Source organism: Typopeltis vanoorti, chromosome 2 (assembly GCF_054136105.1).
Source record: "Typopeltis vanoorti isolate ZY-2024b chromosome 2, IOZ_Tvanoo_1.0, whole genome shotgun sequence".
Lineage (NCBI taxonomy): Eukaryota > Metazoa > Arthropoda > Arachnida > Uropygi > Thelyphonidae > Typopeltis > Typopeltis vanoorti.
This window is the reverse complement of record NC_143550.1, coordinates 89525038-89547680: the sequence shown is the minus strand read 5'-3', so window position 1 is coordinate 89547680 and position 22643 is coordinate 89525038. Positions and strand designations below refer to the sequence as shown.

The following is a 22643-nucleotide window of genomic DNA, read 5'->3' as shown; positions in this document are numbered from 1 at the left end:
AAGTGATTATGGCAGTGAATCATAATGGAACGTATGAGAATGAAGAGGAGGAGGAGGATATGAATGACAACCAGAGTAAGGAATATGGAAACAGGACTGGTCAGAGCTGGAAGAGAGAGAGGTTTATTACAACAGTTAGAGTGAGCAGGGGTGGTGTGTGTGTGTGTGTGTATGATGGCCTCAAAGAAAGTGGGATTATTATGTCTGCATACTAATATAAAGGGAACTGTATACTATAATAAAGGGAAGAACAAATCTGAAGGCCATGGACAACATCTGGAAAAGTAAAGTGATCAGCCTGCAAAAAAACTAACAGTACTGGAAACATGCATCTTTAGCAGTGTACTGTATGGATCTGAAACGTGGATAATAAATAAGCAATCAAGAAAAAGAATTTTGGCATTTGAAAGAACTTGTTACAGGAAGAAGGAATACAAGGTACATACATTAGTCAGTGGTTTACCAATTAAAAACTGTTGCCACGTGCTAGAAATTAACATTAATAAATAATATTAAAATTATTATTAAAACTATTTTTGATGACTACATAATATAAGAGAGAGAATTGTTCTGATTCAGATTTGGCCGATGTAAAAGGGCTTCGCAACTTTCTTTGAAAAAGGTGTTCATATTTAAACCTGCTTCTATAGAGATGCCGAGCTTCATCCCACTGGATAATGTGTTTAGTGTCAATACTACATTGTACCAGACCAGACTTTTGAGATTTCATGTATTCAATGTAATATTGATGTTCATTATTTATTTTTTGGCAGACAAGCCATCCTGTCTGCCAAATGCCAAATATGAGTTCCTGTATGAAAGTGAGCGAAGTGTATTATTGAGAGAGGGATCATTAATCAATCTGATTGCAATTTTCTGAACATAGTCCATTATCTTTGAGAGAGCAGTGATCAATGGTTGGACAGATTTATGATTTGTATAAAGTTAGATGTTTGAAGTAAGGCTTGAGGAAATAAAAAGAAAACCTAATTTTTTAGAAACAGAGGAGACAATATTTGTAATATGTTTGTGCTGAGAGAGAGAGAGATTTCAAGTTAGTGTTATCCCAAGAAGATAAATCTCATCATGCATAGGGATTTGGGCATGGTCAAAAGCAAAACTGGAAGAGAAGAGGTCTGTTTTGTGGAAATAAGGTAGAACTGCATTTTGCTAGCATTGAAATAGACCATATTATCCAAATCCTAATGTTTTGGAGATTTGCATTTAAGGTAGTAGTGGTTAAGGCTCTGGTTTTTGTGGTGATTTGTACATTGCCAGGTTAATCAAATGAAAAGGAAGAATGCAACTTGCTGTTGTCAGCAGTGTATGTACTGGACTGGTAGTATGCCAGAATACATCATTTATATGTAGAAGAAATAGTGTGGGTGAGAGAACAGAGTCCAGCACTGGTTGTATAGTTACAAGATAAGAAATTATCCACAATCACAAGAAACAAGTGTCCAGTCAGAAAGTTGGCAGTCCAACTGTAGAAGTCAGGATGAAGATCAAATCATCAGAGTTTACGTAACATTCTTTTGTGCTAGATTGGGTCAACAGCCTTGGAGATATGAAGGGCCGCCACCTTAGACTCACCAAACCTTTCCATGGTATTCGTTTAGATATGGGTAACATAAATGGCTGTTATAAATTTAGTTTAATCCTTTATCCAAGTGTAAGCAAACAAAGTTTATGCCTGAAGTATCTTCAGGACTGAGGCAACTCGTGGTAAAGGTGGACCAAGCTCTCATTACTACTTGTCTTAGTATCTCCCATAATGCAAAGCACATCTCCTTGCAGACATGTATAATGCTATGCATTAAGGGAAGGGCTACCCATACCAGTTTACTGAATGTTTATTGAATGTTCAGGTACAGGTCAAACTCCAAAAACTCAGTGTGTTCCTATCAGTAACAGGCTCACCCTGACACTGAGAGGAACTCTCAGCATTGGCTCTACCCTGTGGCAGGCTCACCACACCACCGAGCAGAGCTGCTCATTTGAACATTTGTTTATATGTCATCTGAGGGGTAACAGCAACAGCTGTGCCTCAGTTAACTTCACGGGCTACAGTATTGCCATTCATCACCCAAGTTTCCAACCGGTTTTGACCTTTACTGAGGTCTTGTCAGTAGGAGCCAGACCCAGAGGTGGTGATACTGAGATGGAAGCAATGGAGAAGTTATATTTACCTATATGAGTTGCCAAAAGGTGTCTCACCTTATTATTAAATTATTCTGAATTTAGAGAAAGATGTTGGAAGTTTTTCCCCACTTGGTTAGATTAGAATAAATTTAGTTTAATCCTTTATCCAAGTGTAAGCAAACAAGGTTTGTGCCTGAAGTATCTTCAGGACTGAGACAACTCGTGGTAAAGGTGGACTAAGCTCTCATCACTACTTGTCTTAGTATTACCTTTTGGCAACTCGTATAGGTAAATATCACTTCTAAATTGCTTCTGTCTTAGTATCACCACCTCTGGTCTGGCTCCCACTGATGAGACCTCAATAAAGGTCGAAGCCAGTCTGGGTAGTGGCCCTTCCTTTAATGCAGAGCATTATACATGTCTGCAAGGAGATGTGCTTTGCATTATGAGAGATATTAAGACAAGTAGTGATGAGAACTTCATCCACCTTTACCAAGAGTTGCCTCAGTCCTGAAGATACTTCAGGCGCAAACTTTGTTGCTTGCACTTGGATAAAGGATTAAACTAAATTTATTATAGTCTAACCAAGTGGGAAAAAACTTCCAACATCTTTCTCTAAATATAAAGTAATTTAATAATAAGGTGAGACACCTTTTGGCAACTCGTATAGGTAAATATGACTTCTCCATTGCTTCCACATTAGTATCACCACCTCTAGGTCTAGCTCCCACTGACGAGACCTCAATAAAAGTCAAAACTGATCTGGGTAGTGGCCCTTAATGCATAGCACAACATCCGCAAGGAGATGTGCTTTGCATTATGGGAGATACTAAGACAAGTAGTGATGAGAGTTTGGTCCACCTTTACCATGAGTTGCCTCAGTCCCGAAGATACTTCAGGTACAAACTTTGTTTGCTTACACTTGGATAAAGGATTAAACTAAATTTATTATAGTCTAACCAAGTGGAAAAAAACTTCAAACAGAATGCCTGTTATTCAACAATGACAAAATCCATGCTGGCAGTCATTTATTAGTTGAGAGTCTTCAAGGTAGCATAGCAGTTTGAAAGTTGATGTTCTTTCCATTACTTTGGAAAGAACTGAGGCAAGAGAAACTGGATGGTACTTTCGAAGGAATAGATTTATCCCACTTTTTAGGAATAGGTTCAATGTGGGCCAATTTTCAGGCTGCAGGGTAGATACCAGAGGAATAAGAGAATATAAAAAGCTGAGACCTTTTGGACAATCAGAGGAATGCTATCTAGGCCAGATGCTTTTTTGATATTCAATTTGAGCAAAAAAATAAAGAGCCAAACGGCTTCAGTTCGCAATTCAAAATTATATAAGCAAAGTGGATATTAGATCCAGCATCATTTCAAAGACGAACGTAGATCGTAAGATAAGTTGACCAGAGACTTACCTTACAAAACTTTCATAATTTCTACATTCAGCTTTGAAATAATGCTGGATCTAATATCCACTTTTCTTAAATAATTTTGCATCACTGAACTGAGCCTTTTGGCTCATTATTTTAGTAATTACTTTTACACACCGACTGTGAGTTCACCTAAGAAAAATACATTTCTCTGATATTACAAGTCCCTTAGTACTGAATGAGAGTTTTTGCTCTCTTACGTTTCTGCTGAGTCTTGCCCCACTGAGGGGGGGGCTTATGATTTTGGAAGAATTTTGCCTGAGAGAGCATTTTGAGTCTCCGGGTGAAGTGCTTTCCCGTGTGGTGCATGTGGGGTCAGGTCGGTGAGTGCTTTTCCCTGGAATATGAGGGGTTCTACTCAGTGGTGGGGTGAGCCTGTCACTGAGGTGGACGATCCTTTGGTCACTCATAGGGAATGGTCTGGGAGGGGGGGTAATTGCCTTATGATTTTGGAAGAATTTTGCCTGAGAGAGCATTTTGAGTCTCCGGGTGAAGTGCTTTCCCGTGTGGTGCATGTGGGGTCAGGTCGGTGAGTGCTTTTCCCTGGAATATGAGGGGTTCTACTCAGTGGTGGGGTGAGCCTGTCACTGAGGTGGACGATCGTTTGGTCACTCATAGGGAATGGTCTGGGAGGGGGGGTAATTGCCTAATTTTTTTAGAGACCTTTACTTAAACAGTGTCTCTGAAGAGAACCAACCAGTTCAAATCAACTATCAGGCCAGAGAAACTTTATCAACATGGACTAATAAAAGGCAAATATATAGATGCTTGAGCAGTGCGTATGACTTTTAATTAGTCTGCACTAAGGCAACTCATGAATATTATTATTATTATTTCGGGCGACTCCAGGAGTCCTTAGACTCATTGAGGGAGGCCCCAAACATCATGTCCACACAACTATGCGATTACATTCTCACAGTATCTATCATACCTTGTCTTGAACTCGTTCACCATCATAGCACCCACAACAGACTCTGGCAGCTTATTCCACTCATTTACCACTCTAAAAGTAAAGAACCCAGCTCTAACACCCCTGCTAACCACACTCTTGCCCAGCTTCCATAGGTGTCCCCTAGTTCTCCCACCACCAGTCCTGATCTCAAAAATATCCTCTGAATTAATCCTATAGAAACCCTTTAGCAATTTGAATGTCTCAATCACATCTCCCCTCCCCCGCCTATCAACCAGTTTCTGGAACCCACAAATCCTCAACCTGTTCTCATATGGTTCATTCCATAGACCTGTTATCATCTTAGTCACACACCTCTGGATCCTCTCCACCTCCTCCCCATCAAGAAGGAACCGAGGTGACCAAATCTGGGCACAGTAATCGAGATGAGGTCTTATCAAGGCTCGGTACAGAGGTACAATAACTTGCTTGTCTCTGCTCGTCAAGGTATTTTTCAACAACCAAGTGAGTTGATGAGCTGATTTAGCTACTTTTGCAGTGTGCCCCCCCTAAACTTCATCTCCTTATCCACCAACACTCCCAAGTCCCTGGCCTCATCAATCTATTGGAGTACAGTTCCACCAATGTGGTATACTGCTGCTAATCTTTTCACCCCAAAATGCATAACCTTACATTTTGTCACATTAAATTGACATCCATTCTCCTTAGCCCAGAACTCCAATCTATCTAAGTCATCCTGCAAGACTTTGACATCTTCTGCATTCACTATTGCCCTACCCAACTTTGCATCATCAGCGAACAAATGAATTGTTCCACTTAGATCCTTCCCTTTTTCGTTAATAAACAGATTAAACAGCAGTGGTCCAAGAACAGAACCCTGCGGCACACCACTAGTCACAGGCCGTCTTTTGGACTCTACTCCTGAATAAACTACTCTTTGATATCTCTCCATCAACCAACCACCTATCCATCTCACTAACCCTATATCCATTCCCATATGTTGCAGTTTACGGATTAGTATTCCATGTGGTATCCTGTCAAACACCTTTGCCAGGTCCAGCAGTATCACTGTAAATCCATTTCCCTTATCCAGTTCGGCCATCACCTTGTTATAAAACTTGAGCAAGTTACTGAAGCATGATCTACCCTTCACAAAGCCATGCTGTCCCCTGTACAGTATCTCGTTTTCATCAATCCATTCCTGTATTTTTCCCTTGACTACTTTCTCTAAGACCTTGACAACGATTCCTGATATGCTGATCGGTCGGTAATTTGCAACCGTAGTCTTGGATCCTCCTTTATGCAGTGAAGCTATTTTCCCCTCTTTCCACACCTTCGGGACTAAGCCAGACCTGAGACTCAGATTAAACAACATGGTCAAGGGCATTGATAATTCTTTAGCCGCTTCACACAAGACCTGTGCCGGTATACCATCCAATCCCACAGATGTGTTCACATTAAGGTTCTGTAATAAACTAGTCACCTCCACTTCATTCATCACTATTCCCGTATAAACTAATGGTTCCTTCACTTTTTCAATGTCACCACCTGGATGATATGCTTTTGCAAAGTGCGCACTCAGTAACTCCACTATATCGACTGATTTAGTGACCTCCTTACCATCGTCATTCCTTAAAATCATTTTGCAGTGTACAGTTTTTTTCTTGCTTGCAGCATATTGAAAGAACTGTTTTGGATTCTCTTTTGCTTGCAAAGCTCGTTTCCTTTCATAATCCGCTTTTGCTTTTTTTACCACACTCGTTACCTTTCTGGCCTGCACTTTATACTGTTCGTGTGCCTGCAGGTCACCCCTCTCTTTAAATTCCCTCCACAGTTGTTTCTTTTTTTGCAGCTCAAGCTTAATGGTGTTATTCATCCATTTAACCCCTACTTGTTTTACTATTTGGACCCTAGGTATACAATCAGCCATAACCTCCTGTAAATGCTCCTTGACCACTTCCCATGCTCCATCGACGTCCAGCCCCTGCAGTTGTACATGCCATGGCACTGATCCAAGCAATCTCCTAAGCTTGTCATACTTGCCAGCACGGTAATTCCACATATACCCTGTCTTAATCGAAAATTCCACACCTTTAGCCACCTCCCAGGTCAAGACCTTATGATCACTCTCACCAATAGGTGGCAACATGGTCATATTCATTATAGTCAAATTCTCAGATGCTATTACCAGGTCAAGCACTCTCACACCCCTAGTATTTTCAATTACATGCTGTCTCAAATAGTTATCCCTTAATAATTGAATAAAATCCTTTTCCTTCCTCACATGTGTCCTCTACTTCTTCCAATCAATGTTACCATAGTTGAAATCCCCCATAATAATTACCCTCCTTCCACTCATTTCATCAATTTCCCTATGCATACTATCTCCACCATCTATTCCATCACCTGGTCTATAGCAGCACCCAACTGTATATTTTATTCTGCCAGTCTCAATCTCACACCAAATAGCCTCAAATGAGCTCCTTTCACTATCCTGCAATACAACTTCAATTCTCCTTGGCTGCAGTTCATCAGCTATCATCAATAATACCCCTCCCCCCATTTTATTCTCTCTGTCCCTCTTAAACACACTATAACCTACACGTTCTATCCCACTAACTATATCTTCTTCCGTCAGCCATGTTTCACTAATGCCAATAACCTGTGGCCAGGAAGAGCCAATCAAGGCCAAAAATTCTTCCTTCTTATTCCTATTACTCCTGGCATTAGTATACATGAAATGCAGTGATTCCTTAGTTCCACCCCTATATTGATACGTTATTCTAAATGACCCATTCCCATTTTTTGTCCTTAGTGCTGGCTCGGGTACATTATATACATTCTTACACTCATCTGTCTCACTGATGTCTGCATATCCATTCGCCCCCCCCCTCCTTGGTAGTTCTAGTTTCCCTGGTTTTGCACATCCATTTTCACTTCATTCAGCAACACTCTTTCCAGTCTCTGCACACCAAGTCCATTCAAATGCAGACCATCCATCTTGTATAAGTCCTTTCGCCCTTCAAACTCATTCCACGTCTACGAATTCCACACCACACCGTCTGCATAACCTACGCATAATGTCATTTGCGATTATGGCCCTCCTCCTAAACTCCTCTCTGTCATACCGCGGCAACAGACTAACCATTCTAACTCTGTCACTCTTTTCTTTTGCTACCTTTAACAATACTTTCGAGTCCTCTGTCATAAAAAATTTATCACCTTTCAATTCATTCGTACCTGCCACAATTATTAATTCTTTTGCCCTCTGTTTTTGCACTCTAATACTCTCACTTACATCCTTAAATTTCACACCCGAAAAAACTAACTCGTGAGCCGGACGTGACTCGAACACGCAACCTTCTGATCTGGAGTCAGACGCGCTACCATTGCGCCACCGGCCCACATGAATGCTGGGAGTATATTCCTGTAAGCTCTCTGGTCAACTTACATTACAAAACTTCAGCTTTGCAATAATGCTGGATCTAATATCCACTTTGCTTATATAATTCTGCATCACCAAACTGAAGCCTTATGATTCTTTATTTTAGTAACTGTGTATATTCTTTGACTTGTTTGTCTGTACTGCAGAACGAAATACCTAAATTTGTGGGAGGAAAAATCCTGCTACCTTACATTTGAGTTGAGCTAATCACCTTTAATTGACAAGCCCTCATATAAAGGTTGTTCATATCCTAGACAGAATTCAAACCTGTGTGTTTACAACCAAACAGCACTGCAGTTATTGAATGAACTATAGATGTCAAATGTCACTGTAATAAATGTTTCATATCAGAGGCAGCCCACAAAAGAAAACAAATCTAGGTTACAAACAAGTAAGGAAATGATTGCAATAATGTTTCCTCTAACCCAGGGAAGCAAATATGCAAGTCATGATGTCTTCCAAGCAAATCTACAAGTAATGACATCTTCCAAGCAGTAATTGGATTAGCCTGGACAATCCTGAACCAGAGGCTTCTAGAGTCCTCAATTTCAGTTTCAACTAATCCATTTATCCATAATAACCTTCCTGAAGTATTAAATTTCTTAATGTCATCGTGACTGTCTTGCAGTGATCTACGTGGGGAAACCTAAAAATTTTAAAAATTCCATGCTACTGATCTGATAGTGCATTGTCTTTGACAGTGAGTGGAAGAATAAGCCTCATGTGGCAGCTGCTTCATGGCCAAGCAGTTAAGAGAAAATACTATACTGCAGATAATGATAAGAAAGGTGTTTTACCAGCAATTCTAAATACCAAATTTCGTTAAATTAAATTCCAAAAAGCTGGGTAAGAATTATCATCATTTCAAACTGTGGTACCTTTAATAGAAAAAATCCAATTACAGAGGATTTTAGAAGGGAGAAATTACAGAGGTGGGGGGTGGAGGAATTTAAAAAAAAAAAAAAGAATCTTTCATCAGTTGGTTTTGAAAGTAACAATGGATGAAGGATGCCATTTACTGCACAGCATATTCACATGGCACAAATAAACACAGGCTTGGCAGGCTGTTCTAAAATGCAGTTCGAAATATAGCTCTGTCATTTTTGTGAGAACTGTCATGATGTTTGTGAGAATTTAAGTATTCAAAGAGAGCTATTTGGATGGTAGTACTTTTGTAAATATATTAGAGGTGCATCAACAGTTGGGGGCATGATTTATGAAACCTCTCTATTTGTGGTTAATGTACTATTAATTTACAATTTTGTTTTGCCTAATTTTTCTTGTAAAAATGGTTCAACTTGACAATTTTAAATTTTCATTTATATTTTTATTTTATAATTTTAAAACTTGATAAATGTTAATAGAAATCTTAAATGTCGGACTGGATGGCTCAGTAGATGGTATTCTCAGTCTACAACCAATGGATATGGATGATTGTAAATGTCTTTATGTGGTGAATGAATTTCCCTGTTTGACCGATACGCTACCCTACTGATGGCTTAAAAGTAAAGTTCCAAATTTGTTTTCCAGAGAAGAGATTCTAGATTATCTAACCCTCAGCATACTCAGTTCTAAAGTATGATGGGTTTGCAATCTTTTGTGGGAATTCACATAAAAAAATACCAAATTTCATTAAATTCCATCCAAACAATGCAGAATTATTGATATCAGTTCAAATCATTCAATAAAAATGAGCTGATTGAAATTAAAACTGAAAACATGAACATATTCCAGTGGAAAAAGATTAGTAATAGTGGTAGGAACATTACTTCCATGTAGTCAAACGACTCATCAAGGAACCTCACCTTAACCTCATTCAATGTTTCTGCACTATCAGGCAATGCATTCCCCCCACCACCACCAACTACTCTCCATACACCTCCTCATCTCCGTCTGGCCACAATCTCTGTCTTACCAATCACCTCCTTTGTCATATTCACAAGGCTCTGCAAATGAGATTCCTTCAATCTGTCTTCATACCCAACATGTCAGAAACCTCAAACCAACAACCAGTTTGTTGTTTCTATTTCCTCTCCGACATATACTCATTCCTATGAAATCCATGTGATCAAAACTGCATACAGTAATCTAAATGTGGCTTGCCTTATGCAATGGAATTACAACTCTTTACTTCAGCATGATAAGGTCTTTCTCATTATTGTGAATTCTTCTTCTTCTTCTGCAGCTTTTCTCACTTAAGTAGGGTCGCAGTTTGTAGTGAGTCTCCTCCACAACCTGTTTTGGGCTGTAGCCACATCCAAGTTCTTCATCCTCAAGTCCTCCTCCACCATCTCCATCCATCTCTTCTTTGGCCACCCGTGCTTCCTCCTCCCCCTGCACATCCATCTGCATGACCTTTCCTCCCACATACTCTTCCTCCCTCCTCATCACATGACCAAACCATCACAACCTTGCATCCTGTATCTTTGCTGCTAAGTTTGTAACTTTCACCATTCCCCTTACATAGTCATTTCTCAGACGAACCTTTCTGGTCACACAGCACATCCACCTAAGCATTCTCATCTCCACCACCTCCATCCTGCTGATGTTATTTTTCCTCAGGGCTGCAGTTTCCATGGCATACGTCATACTTGGTCTCACTACTGTCCGGTAGATTTTGCCTTTTAGATTGATTGGCACCCACTTATCGCATAGCACTCCAGTCACCTCTCTCCAGTTCCTCAATGCTGCATCTCACTTCCTTCTCAGCCTCACCATACTCTTTCATTGTTGAACCTAAGCATCTAAAGTCACTGACCTTCCTGATGACATTTCCTTCCAGCTCCAGATCTGTCTCCAGGCTGCCATCCACTTTGCAACACATATACTCTGTCTTACTTCTGCTCAGTCTCATACCTCTCTCTTCCAGTACTTTCATCTAACTTTCCAGTTTAGCTGCCACTTCTTCTCTTGATTCTGCACACAGCACAATATCATCTGCATACAACATAGTCCAAGGTGTGTCTTCTCTCACCACCTCTGTCACCACCTCCATCACAATATTAAACAGGAACAGAATTAATGCTGACCCTTGATGCAAGCCAACTGTCACTGGAAAACTTTCTGTCTCTCCCAGGAAGGTCCGAACTCTTGTCTTCACATTTCTGTACATCTCCTGCACCAACCTCACATATTTCTCCCATACCTTCTTCTCCCTCAGACACCTCCAGACTTTTTGCCTTGGCACTCTATCATATGCTTTCTCCAGATCAAGAAATACCAAATGTAGCTCCCATTGCTTCTCTCGAAACTTTTCCATCATCTGCCGTTACCCAAAGATAGCATCTGTCGTTGATCAACCAGGCATGAAGCCAAATTGCTCCTTTGCAATCTCCACCTCCTTCCTCAGTCTTCCATCAAGAACCCTCTCTAGGATTTTCATTGTGTGGAACATCAGTTTTATTCCTCTGTAATTCTTACAGTCTTGTGCATCCCCTTTACTCTTGAAGATGGGGACAAGAGTACTTTCCCTCCATTCCTCGGGCACATTTTCCTGTTGACAAACTTTTATTAACAGGTCCCATGGTAGGTCAATTCCCTTTTCCCCCAGTGCCTTCCATGCCTCCACTGGGATCCTGTCAGAGCCCACCGATTGTCCATTCTTCATCCTCTTTTTGGCCTCTTTCACTTCCACTCTACTAATGTTCTGCACCATCCCCTCATAAGGCTCCCCATCTCCTCTGTGAGTCCTTACATTTTCTTCATTCAAAAGCCCTTCAAAGTATATTCTCCATCTGTTTCTTATATCCACATCTCTCCCTCATACCCTTCCTTCAGAATCTTTGATCTAGCTCACATGTACAATGTCCTTTGATGCCTTATTTCTACATTTTGCAAATCGATAAATCTTTCTCTGTACTTCCTTTGTTTCTAATCAATCATAAAGGTCTTGATATGCCATGGCCTTCGCCTGTGCAATAACTCTCTTGGTTTCTCACTTTTTCTCTCTGTACTCCTCTCTGTACTCCTCTCTGTCCTCTTCCACTCTTGATTCGTCCCACTTCTGTTTTGCCTTCCTCTTAGACATCACTGCTTCTTGTACATTATTATTTCACCACCAACCATCCTTCTGCTCTCAAATCTTTCCGGATGTTTCACCAAGCTTAGAATTGCTTTTGAATTATGTCTCCACCAATCTCGTACACTTTCTAGTCCATCCGAAATCCTCTCTAACACCTTCTCCCTACAATGGTTCCTCACACTCTCTTCTTTTAAGCGAAACCACTTAATTGTCTTCCCGCTTCCAAATTGGCTTCCAAAGGTTCTTATCTTTGACCTTATTTTAAAGTCTGTGCACAGCAGCCTGTGTTGCTGCACCACTTGATCTGTTGGGATTACCTTACAATTTGTTACTGCCTTAAGATGTTTTCTTCTAGTCAAAATATAGTCAACCTGTGAACTGTTGTTGCCACTTCTAAATATTATCAAATGCTCTTCCCTCTTACAGAAAAAGGAGTTCACAATTGCCAGATCAAATGCTACTGCAAAGTTCAAAATCCTCTCTCCTTCCTGGTTAATCCTTCCCACTCCATGGTCACCATGCACCCTTTCACAGTCCCTATTCTGTCTCCCTATGTGTCCGTTCAAGTCTCCTCTGACAATCACCATCTCGTTTTCTTCCATTAGTTCGTGCTAGATGAAAAATTAGTTCCCTAATTTTTCATCTAGCATGTTCCAGAATTCATCCTGCTCTTCTGCTGTACAGCCAACTTGTGGGGCATATACACATAAGACAACCAGCTGCTCTTCTCCGAGACCCAGTTTCATTGGCATGATCCTGTAGTTCCTCCTACCCGCTTCCAGTACTTCGCCCTTCATTCTGCCACACACCACAATTCCGACGCCATTTCTTCCCTCTTTATTTGCTCCAGAGTAGAACAATTTATACCTGTCTCCTAGCTCCTTCGTCTTTTCCCCCCTTCCACCTTGTCTCCTGCACGCATAAAATGTCCAACTTCCTCTTCCTCATCATGTCTGCCACCTCTCTTCCCCTTCCAGTTATGCTTCCAACATTCAATGTTCCACTTGCAACATTCTCTCCACTTGCTGGGCCACTTTAACCGCATCCGCCCTTGATGCGGTAGCCCTCGGCCACTTCTCGCAGCTGTAGGGCGATGAGGCTGCACGTCACTTAAGGAAGTACGCCCTAGTCCTTGTATCACTTTCTTTTTGACTCATTTAATCATAGCCCCCTTTCGGTGGCAGCATAAGGTGAAATGACATAGCAAGATAGGTAAGATTTACCCCTAGCCCTCAAATACTCTGATAGCATTGGGGATAAGGAACAAGAAGAGAAGAAAGAAGCAAAGAAGGGGAGGGATCAGTCTACAGATAATATAACAAATGTATATTACATGAAGTAAGGCATGGTCCAGCATCAGGTACCTTGGGTTTGCCATGCCTGTACTCACTAAAGTGAGCCCATGAGGAATCATTATCGCTAATTCACCGTGATATATTAAGAATATATTCAGCAATGTAATCCTTAACCTTCAGTTCCCTGTCCATCATTACCAGATTTCTCTTCTCTTCCATTTCCTTCAAAATTTTCTCACCAAATGTATAATTTTCAACTCCTTACCTACCAAATTTCAAAACTTTACTTTGCAACAGTGAAGTGGAAACTACACTTATTTGTCCACTCATAGAGTATATTCAGATTCCCCTCCCATAAGACCAAAACATCTGTTCTACTCCTCATAGTTTCCCTCCTCCAATTGTGCATCATCCACAAACATCTGTATATTTCCAGTTAAATCTGTTCCAAATATCATTAAAAACAAGCGCCAAAAAAGACTCCTGTCTCATACCATTAGAGACATTCCTCTTTCGGATTACTGCACCCATATATAGCTAGCCGATACCTATCTAACAGCTAATCACTTATCCCATTCATTCAAGTATCTAACCATCCCGATTTAGTTACGAACTTGTCATGGGCGTTTGTAAAATCTAAATACCGTATATGCATCTCCCTCGCAAATACATTTGTGATGTTGTTCTACTACATAAACAGATTATTAAAACCTCCCTTTGATAAACCCATGCTAAACATTGCAAAGACTACTAATACTATCATTGACCGAATTCTGTATCCCAGCTTTTCAACACCTTAACTACAACCCTGGGCACACAAACTGGCCTATAATTTGTACCCACAATCTTATCAACATATCTGTAGTGAGAGGAACTGTCTAATTTCTGCCTCTACTTCACTTTTACTATTAGTATTATTATACCCTCCATGGAGTCAACAGATTCATCGTGAGAAGTTAATTCAACTGACAACATATTATCATGTAGAATCTTAAAATCCTTAACACTCCTTGCATTAACAACACATTCTGGTAATGCATTCCATTCAATGAGAATTCTCCATGTAAAAAATCTACTCCTCACACCCTTCTTCACCATACTTTACATAACTTCCAGGAATGACCTCTGGTTCTTCCCCTCTCACCTTCTACTCTTTTTATAATCCTCCCTCTGGATTAATCTGATAAAATCCTCTCACTAACTTAAAGGTCTCTATCATATTACTCCTCTCTTCCTCCTATCCACCAAACTCTGTAATCCACATTTCTTCAACCTCTCTCCATAGCCAGCATTCAAAAGTCCTGACATTGTCTAAGTCTTTCGCCTCTACACCCTCTCCACTGTCTCCACATCAGATTGAAAACCAGGCGACCAGATCTCAGCACAACAGTCCAAGTGTAGTCTGATCAATGCTTTATACAGTGGCATAACCACTTCCTTATCCTTGCACGTTAGAGTACTTTGTATCATAGCAGCACTACGATGTGCAACCTTTGCAACACTAGCAATTTGATCTCTAAATTTCAGTCAACTATCACTCCCGAATCTCTAATCTCATCCACTTTCTGCAGTACAGCATCATCGATATAATACACAACCTTATATTTCTGTACTCCAAAATGCAACACCTTGCACTTACTGATATTAAAACTACAATCCCACTATTCTGTAAAAGTAAAAATTCTATTCAAATCTTCTTCTAGAGAATTAACATTAACACTACTTCTGATAATTCTACCTAACTTTGCATCATCAGCTTACATTTGGAGATCCTCAGTTAATCCACATGAAATATCATTAACAAACAAGTTAAACAGTAGGGGCCCAAGAACAGAACCCTGGGGCAAGCCACTGGTTACCCTCCTTTATTGAGACACTGCTTCATCATACACAACTGCTGGAATCGTTCAGAGAGCCAACCCCTGATCCATCGAATATGGATCAGGGGTTGGCTCTCAGAACCAATATACTATCTATTCCCATCCTCTGCAGCTTGTAAACCAACTTATCATGTGGTAATCTATCAAACGCTTTTGCAAAGTCTAAGAATATCACTATATTTGATTCTCTTTTATCTATCGCACTTGTCACCTTATCATAAAATGCAAGTAAATTACTAAACCAGGACCTACCCTTTACATATCCATGCTGACTATCATAAAGAATGCTATATCCATCAATCTGATTCTGTATTCTAATCTCTCCAACACCTTGACCACAGCTGCAGTTATACAAACTGGCCTATGGTTGGAGACTTATGTCTTAGAACTGTTCTTGTGGAGTGATACTATTTTGCCTTCTTTTGTATTGCTTTCATCCACTGCAAGACTTTCATTAAATAACCAGTTCAAGGGTATAGCCAACTGTGGTGAACATTTCCATTCCCACAGCCTTATTCATATCTATCCCACCCAACATTGGATACACCTCTGTTTCTTTCACTTCCAATTCTCCTAATACTTCCCTCTCTTTTATATATTGTACTGGATCATTTATACAAGTATGATGTATGCTGATAAAGTGCTCATTCAATAATTCCACTATATCCTTTGCAACTGTTATTCTTCTGCCATAATTATTCTTTCTTTTGCTTGCCATATAGTGGAAAAATTCCCTTAAGTTAACCTCAGCCTTACCAGCCAATCTCCTCTTATACTGCACCTTTTCTTTCTTTACCATGCTCGTCACCTTTCTAGACTGTATTTTATACTCTTCATGGATGTGATCATCATCACCACCACCAACTGTCTTGTGCCTCCTCCATAATATTTTCTTTTACAGCACAGCTTGCTTGATTTCGCTGTTCATCCATTTCACTCCCACTCTATTTACTCACTTAACCCTCGATATGCAGTCTTATGTTGCTTTTGTCAAATACTGCCTTGTGAGTTTCCATGCAATAACATCTTTTCTGCTTAGCTCATCTACCCAACATACTGATGCTAACTGACTACAGGGCTTCCTATAATCACATGCTTTATACTTACACATGTATCTATTTTTGGCAGTGACCAAATATGGTCACTTTTGCTGGTCTTAACAACAAGTCACATTCTTGGACTGCTCTGTCTATTCCTCATACAGACTTTTGGTGTAATTTTGTTTATATGTAGATACTGCATTGCTAAACTTCATTTTTGTTCATGCATATTGTTTATTAACTTGTCTTTGACTATTTATGTACTGCTGTAACCTTTGCTGTAATTTTATTTATATATAGATACTGCACTGCTTGACTTGTTTTTGCACATGAATATTATTTATTAGTAAGTCTGTGACTATTTATGTATTGCTGTAACTTTTGCTGTAATTTTATTTATATGTAGATACTTCATTGCTTAACCTAATATTTGTACATAAATTAACAAATAATATGTATCTTTGACTATCTATGTATTACTGTAACCTTGTTTGCTGAAGTAACTTTTCCTATAGCACAGTATGACATTTGCTGTTCATATGCCAATAAACCATAAATGAACCAACTCCTCATACAACTGATTATTATTTGTACCACCTCCATCCACAAATGCTTTGCTGACTGCATGCTTAATCTCCTTATTCATCCATTTTACACCTACCTTATTTATCCATTTGACCTACTGAATACATTCAGACACCGCTGCTGTTAAACAGCTCTTGATCAGGCAAGATTAACAAATTTTCATAAGAATTCCAAGTTAAAAATTTCAAAAATATCTGCAGTCTCCAATCTTTGGTCAAGTGTTTTATTTCTAATCTAGCTCTCAGATTCATAAGTTAAAATTGGCTTGAACACTGCCTTGTATACAGCTAATTTAGTATTTTGAATAATTTCTCTCTTCTTCCATATAACTTTATTCAGTTGACTTCCTAGCATACCAGTTTTGTTGATTCTGTTGTCTATTTCCATATTTAATTTACCATCTTCACTAAAAATCGTGCCTGAGTAGCTGAAATGTTTCACTTGTTCTATAGGTTCTCCATTCATAATGCAGTTGATATTTTCAATACAATATATATGTATAACATATATATATGTATAACATATATATATATATAACATATATATATATATATATACTCCTTTTTGAGTTATGTTAGCCAATGTATTAAATATAAGGGACACTCCTAAACAAAAACAGGCTAAAATAGCCGTTAATTATATTAATTGTGTTTAAGAGGAGTAGCATGGGAAACTATACTTAACTTTTTACATGTTCTTTTTTTCAATAGAAATTCAATTTTATCCAGCTCAAGACTAAATGGTGATCACTTCCAATTTCATATCCTCTGTACACTCTGGTGTCCTGCAGTGAGAAAACATCACTATCAATAATAACATAGTCAATGAGACTTTTCTTATTCCTTGCCTTTTCTCTGCATGTGAATTTGTGCATATTTTTATGTTGGAACATTGTGTTAGTAATAACCAGTCCATGTCCTGAGCAGAATCCAACAGGTATTTACCATTATTATTAGCTTTGCTCTTTTCTCCAAATTTTCCCAAAATGTTTTTGTATGTCTGACAGTCATTTCCTACTCTTTCTACTTTTATTTAGATCCCCCAAGAAGGACAAACTTTTCCTTTTTCATTGTGTCAGTTGCTTTCTCTAAAGCCTCAAAAAATTCCTCCACCTCTACCTTCTGTGGGACCATAGACACAAATAAGTCTCATTGTCGAGTTCCCGATTCTGATATTTTCCCACATCACTCTACTTGACATTGCCTGCCATTCAAGAAGACTAGCCTCATATTTATTGTTGAATACATATTCTCCTTCTTTTGCTTGATTGTCATTGCCTATATATAACACTTTGTTGCTCAGAAAGATTTCACCAGTTTTTGTCTTTTTTGTTTCAGTCATCCCTATTGTGGTACGTATCCAATTCCTCAGCTAGCTCCATTCAGGCTTCTTATGTTGATAGTACTGATCTTGAATTCTGGTGATGTTGAGTTGAGATGTGTTCCAGTAGCTGACTTTTCGCTGTTTGCCCTGGTTCCCTGGCAAAAACAATGGGGGCCCTTGTTTAACCTTGTTCATTTCAGCTGGGGCATTGCCACAGCTAGCATGAAATTCTGTCATGTTGTACCATCATTTTATACTGTGGTTTAAACCAATAAGAATACAATTTGGTCAGCTAAATCCCAAATTGCCAGCCCATCCTCATTCATTCAGTATCCAAGTAGATACCTAACAGGGTGCACCATAAGAAGGTGAGGATTGGACATTAGGTCAGAAGCCTTGGTCAGTTCTCCACATTCCTTAAAAGGCTAAGTGGCAGTCTCCTCCCAGTCATACAGCTTTGACCCTTAAGCATCCCAGATGCATCCCTTTCTGAGCTAAATGTTACAAATGTGCTCCAGCATATTTATTTTAAAATGATGAACTGACTAATTTAGATTAAACAGACTAGTTTAGGATTCAACAATTTTATTATGTCAATTCAAGAATAAGTATTTACCATACTTAACTGCATGACTACAATGAATATTATTTGTACATCATGATGAATAAGAAAATGTGTTTATAAGTATAATATATTGATATTTCCTAAATATAAAAGCTTACTACTGAATAAATTAATACTGCAAGTTTCTTATAGCTAAGTAATTAACTATAAAGCCACTATTAGATCTATTTGAATAAAAACAAAAATAGAGAAAATACTATAAAGTTCACATAAACTGCTCAGTACTGGTACCTATATTGTTTTACCTCAATGACATTGTCAATGGATTGCAGGGGGGGGGGGATATTCACTTGTTCACAGATGATGTGAAACTGGGAAAGTTATTAGTAATAGTGTAGATATGGTAGCCCTTCAAGAAGATTTCAATAAACTGGACAGATAGGCAAATGAATGGGGCATCAATTTAATTCAACAAAATGTAAAGGCTTGAAGTTTGAGATGCATCGATGGGAGGCTGCATACCCTGTTGGAGGAACTGTACTGGAGGAGGTGAGGAGGCAAGGGATCTGGGTGGATGATCACTGATAGAAAGCTGAAATTCAGGGAACATATTACAAAGGTGGTGAAGGTAACCCAGAGGGTTGCTACAATATTGAGAAGGATGCCAGCAGAAATAAGAGTTATCATTCCATTATAACTCCTGATCAGACCACACCTGGACTATTTTTGTTCAACTTTGGTCCCCAGGATTTGATGTAGATAAATAACCTTGAAAAAAGTGCAGAGGCAAATTACAAAGATGATATGAGGACTGTACAGTGTCAGTTATGAATAGACTGAGTGAATGTGGACTGCAAAGTTTGGTAGATAGAAGAAAGAAGTAATATAATTGAGATATTAAAACTGCTGAGAAGTAGTTATAGGGTTGATGCTGGGCAGTTCTTTCATTTGGTGGAAAAGGAAGGCGAGGAGTGGTTTCTTTTCATGTCAGGTGGTTGAACCATGGAATGAACTGCTTGATAGAGTGAGAGTGGAAACAGTGAATGAGTCCAAGGAGTGGTATGATAGAATTCGTGCTTTCTAGAGTGGGCATCCCACAATGAGTCTTGTGACTCCATGGAGGTCCTGAATCATAATAATAATGATAATAAATAAATAAATAAATAAAATGAAAATGGGAACATGAAATAAAATATGAAAAAGAGTAAAATTAAGTAGTTAAATTTATTACTTATCTTCCTTTAATGTTCTAAAGACTGAAATAAGGCATTTAATTATATGTATATTACAATATGCAATGAAAGTGAATAGCAAAGAGTAATAAACATACTATACCCATTCTTGTTTCTTGAAGAAGAAGCTATCATTTTATGTCCTCCCATAAGTAACTGTGCTTCTTCCTAACAATCCAAAATAAATCTAAAAAAGCATAAATGGGTGTCAGAGGAACTAGAAATATTAAGCCTAAATTATTGACTGAATTTCAATTACATTAAGCAAATTAAGGCAATCTCAAGCTGATTGGGATTTGTCAATTAGAATTACAGACAGACCTGACTGTGACTGATGTGAATTCACACATACATAAATTATCCTGAAAGGGTTAAGGAAAAAATTTCAAGTAAAAAAAAAAAAAATTACTTAATGCACCTACATTACTTGCATTGCCACCTAACAGCAGTCTTCTACAAGGCAGACAGCCCATACAGTGCACATGTGCCTTCCTAACTTTTTCTTGAACATGGATATGCTGTGTATTTGTATTCATACATAACTGTAAAAAGGAACAGATGTGGAAAAAATAAACCCATGCAGGAGATGCCATTTCACCCAAATTATTTATAGCAGCCCTAGAAGAAGTTTTTAAAAATCTGGAATAGAAAAATAGAGGAATTATAGTAAATGAGAAAGAATTAAATCACTTACAATTTGCTGATGACATTGTTCTTTTAAAAAATTCCACAAAAGAACTTCAACAAATAATCAATGAATCGATTGCAAAAAAAGTAAAGAGAAAGGATTAAATATAAACAAAGACAAAACATGCATAATAAAAGTAACCCAAAAGCAAGCACATATGGAACACCAGGAAATTGATACAGTAACTTCCTATGTTTTATTATTATTATTATAGGTATCAGTAGACTCATCGCAGGAAACCCAAACTATCAAAACAATATCTATCATATCTCTTCTTGAATTCATTTACAGACAAAGAACTCACAACTGAGTCAGGCAATGCATTCCACTCATTCACCATCCTCCAGGTGAAAAACCTCGTTCTCACACCCTTGTTAACCACACTTTTCCTTAATTTCCAGGGATGGCCTCTTGTTCTTCCATCACTATCAGACAGCTGAAACATTTCGCCTGCATCAATCTTATAAAAATCTTTTAATAATTTGAATGTTTCTATCATATCCCCTCTCCTCTGCCTATCAACCAACCTCTGCAATCCACAAGCTCTCAATCTATCAATGTAGGGAGCATTTTTTATATCCCTCACCAACTTAGTCACTCTCCTCTGAACCCTCTCCACAACCTCCTCATCTCAAAGGAATCCAGGTGACAAGACCTGAGCACAGTAATCCAAATGTGGAAGTATCAATGCTTTATAAAGTGGAATAATAACCTCTTTATCTCTGGATGTTAATGTGTTTCTCAATAACCAAGTAATCCTATATTTACCTAGGCCAAAAGGAGACATAGTTGTAGAGCAGGTGCCCTCCCTCGATGAGTCTTCTGGACTCCCTGGAGGCATTAAATAATAATAATAATAATAAAAGATCACACTACAGGGAGGTTTTTTTCTGTTTCCTATTTTTCTTTTTATTTAACTTTCTATTTTCCTATAGGTTGAGGACTATCCAAAGGAAAACAGAAAGTTAACTGCTTGGTATTACATTCAAGATCTCGGTTCGGAGCCCAGACAAAGGTGAGAGACATTGTAACAGCTATTAAAAGATTCAAATAGCAATGGACAGGGTAAGAAGTAACACTCAAAAATGGACAAGGTTGATACCATTCAGATATCAACTTTGTCCATTTTTGAGTTACTTCTTGAGATATACCCTGCAAGAGAGGGAAAGAGAGATACAGGAAAATCAGAGAAGCAGTGAGAAGGTGAGATTAACACCCCTACTGGCTGAGGTGGATAAATAGTGAGACCGAATCCATGTTATTCAATACGTGTTACAGAATCGTATCCAGATTTAGCTGGAAGTCTATAGACATCCTGGCAGTTGGGGGGGTTAAACAGATGGCATGAACTCAGTGGGACCGAATGGAGGAGTTTGTAGGAGTCCTCCATTCGGTAGCATATAACACATAAGCAACAAAGTGTGATTAAGGAATGAAAGTGAGTTAAATCTGACATTTAGTGATAATCTTTCATTTGTGTTACATAAACATATGTTAAAGTAACTCTTATGTAAGTCGGGGTCTGTCTATAATGCCTTAACACGTCTGCTGGTTAGAGAGCAGATACACTAGCAACTCGACAAACCATGCCGGAAAAATATAAAATCAAAAACACTTTCTTAACGGGGTTTAACCTACAAACCATGAGTCACTGAGAATGATTCCAACCCGCAGCGTGAGAAAGGTGGACGCTCCAAGAGGAGGTGAGAGCATGTGTAGGCAGGAAAGGAATGGGATGATCAGGGATCAAGAAGAAACAGTTGGAATTGAAAAGGGTTCTAAAATGAAGAAGCAGAAAGGGAAATGGCCCCAGTCTAGCATGGAGAGATCACATCAAGTGACTAGCATCAGTGAAACTAGCTTTAGATCCAGAAATGAGTTGTTGTGTTTGTATACCAATGCTAGAATGCTAGAAACAAGGCAAATGAAATGATTGCACTAATTGCGTCTGTTCACCCAAAGATTGTCGAAATAAGTGAGACATGGTTGGAAGAGGATGACATCCTGACAGGAATAGAGATCGAAGGTTATGATGTGTATTGTGAGGATAGAAGGGGTAAAAAGGGAGGGGGAGTGCTATTG

At 38.8% G+C, this 22643-nt stretch overlaps 1 protein-coding gene and 1 non-coding gene across 9 annotated transcripts in view; both read right to left on the bottom strand.

Moving 5' to 3' along the window:
* HDAC11 (Histone deacetylase 11) overlaps nt 1-22643 on the bottom strand; it is a 318225-nt gene that overhangs the window by 262158 nt on the left and 33424 nt on the right. For all 8 annotated transcript variants that reach the window (XM_090406559.1, XM_090406582.1, XM_090406593.1 and 5 more), the window contains exon 2: nt 19977-20060. In XM_090406559.1, coding sequence (XP_090262685.1) covers nt 19977-20023 — 47 coding nt within the window. In that variant the 5' untranslated portion in view covers nt 20024-20060. The remainder of the gene's footprint in view (nt 1-19976; nt 20061-22643) is intronic.
* Nucleotides 7820-7891, bottom strand: TRNAW-CCA (transfer RNA tryptophan (anticodon CCA)). Its single transcript has one exon. It is a non-coding gene; the product is annotated as a tRNA-Trp (tRNA).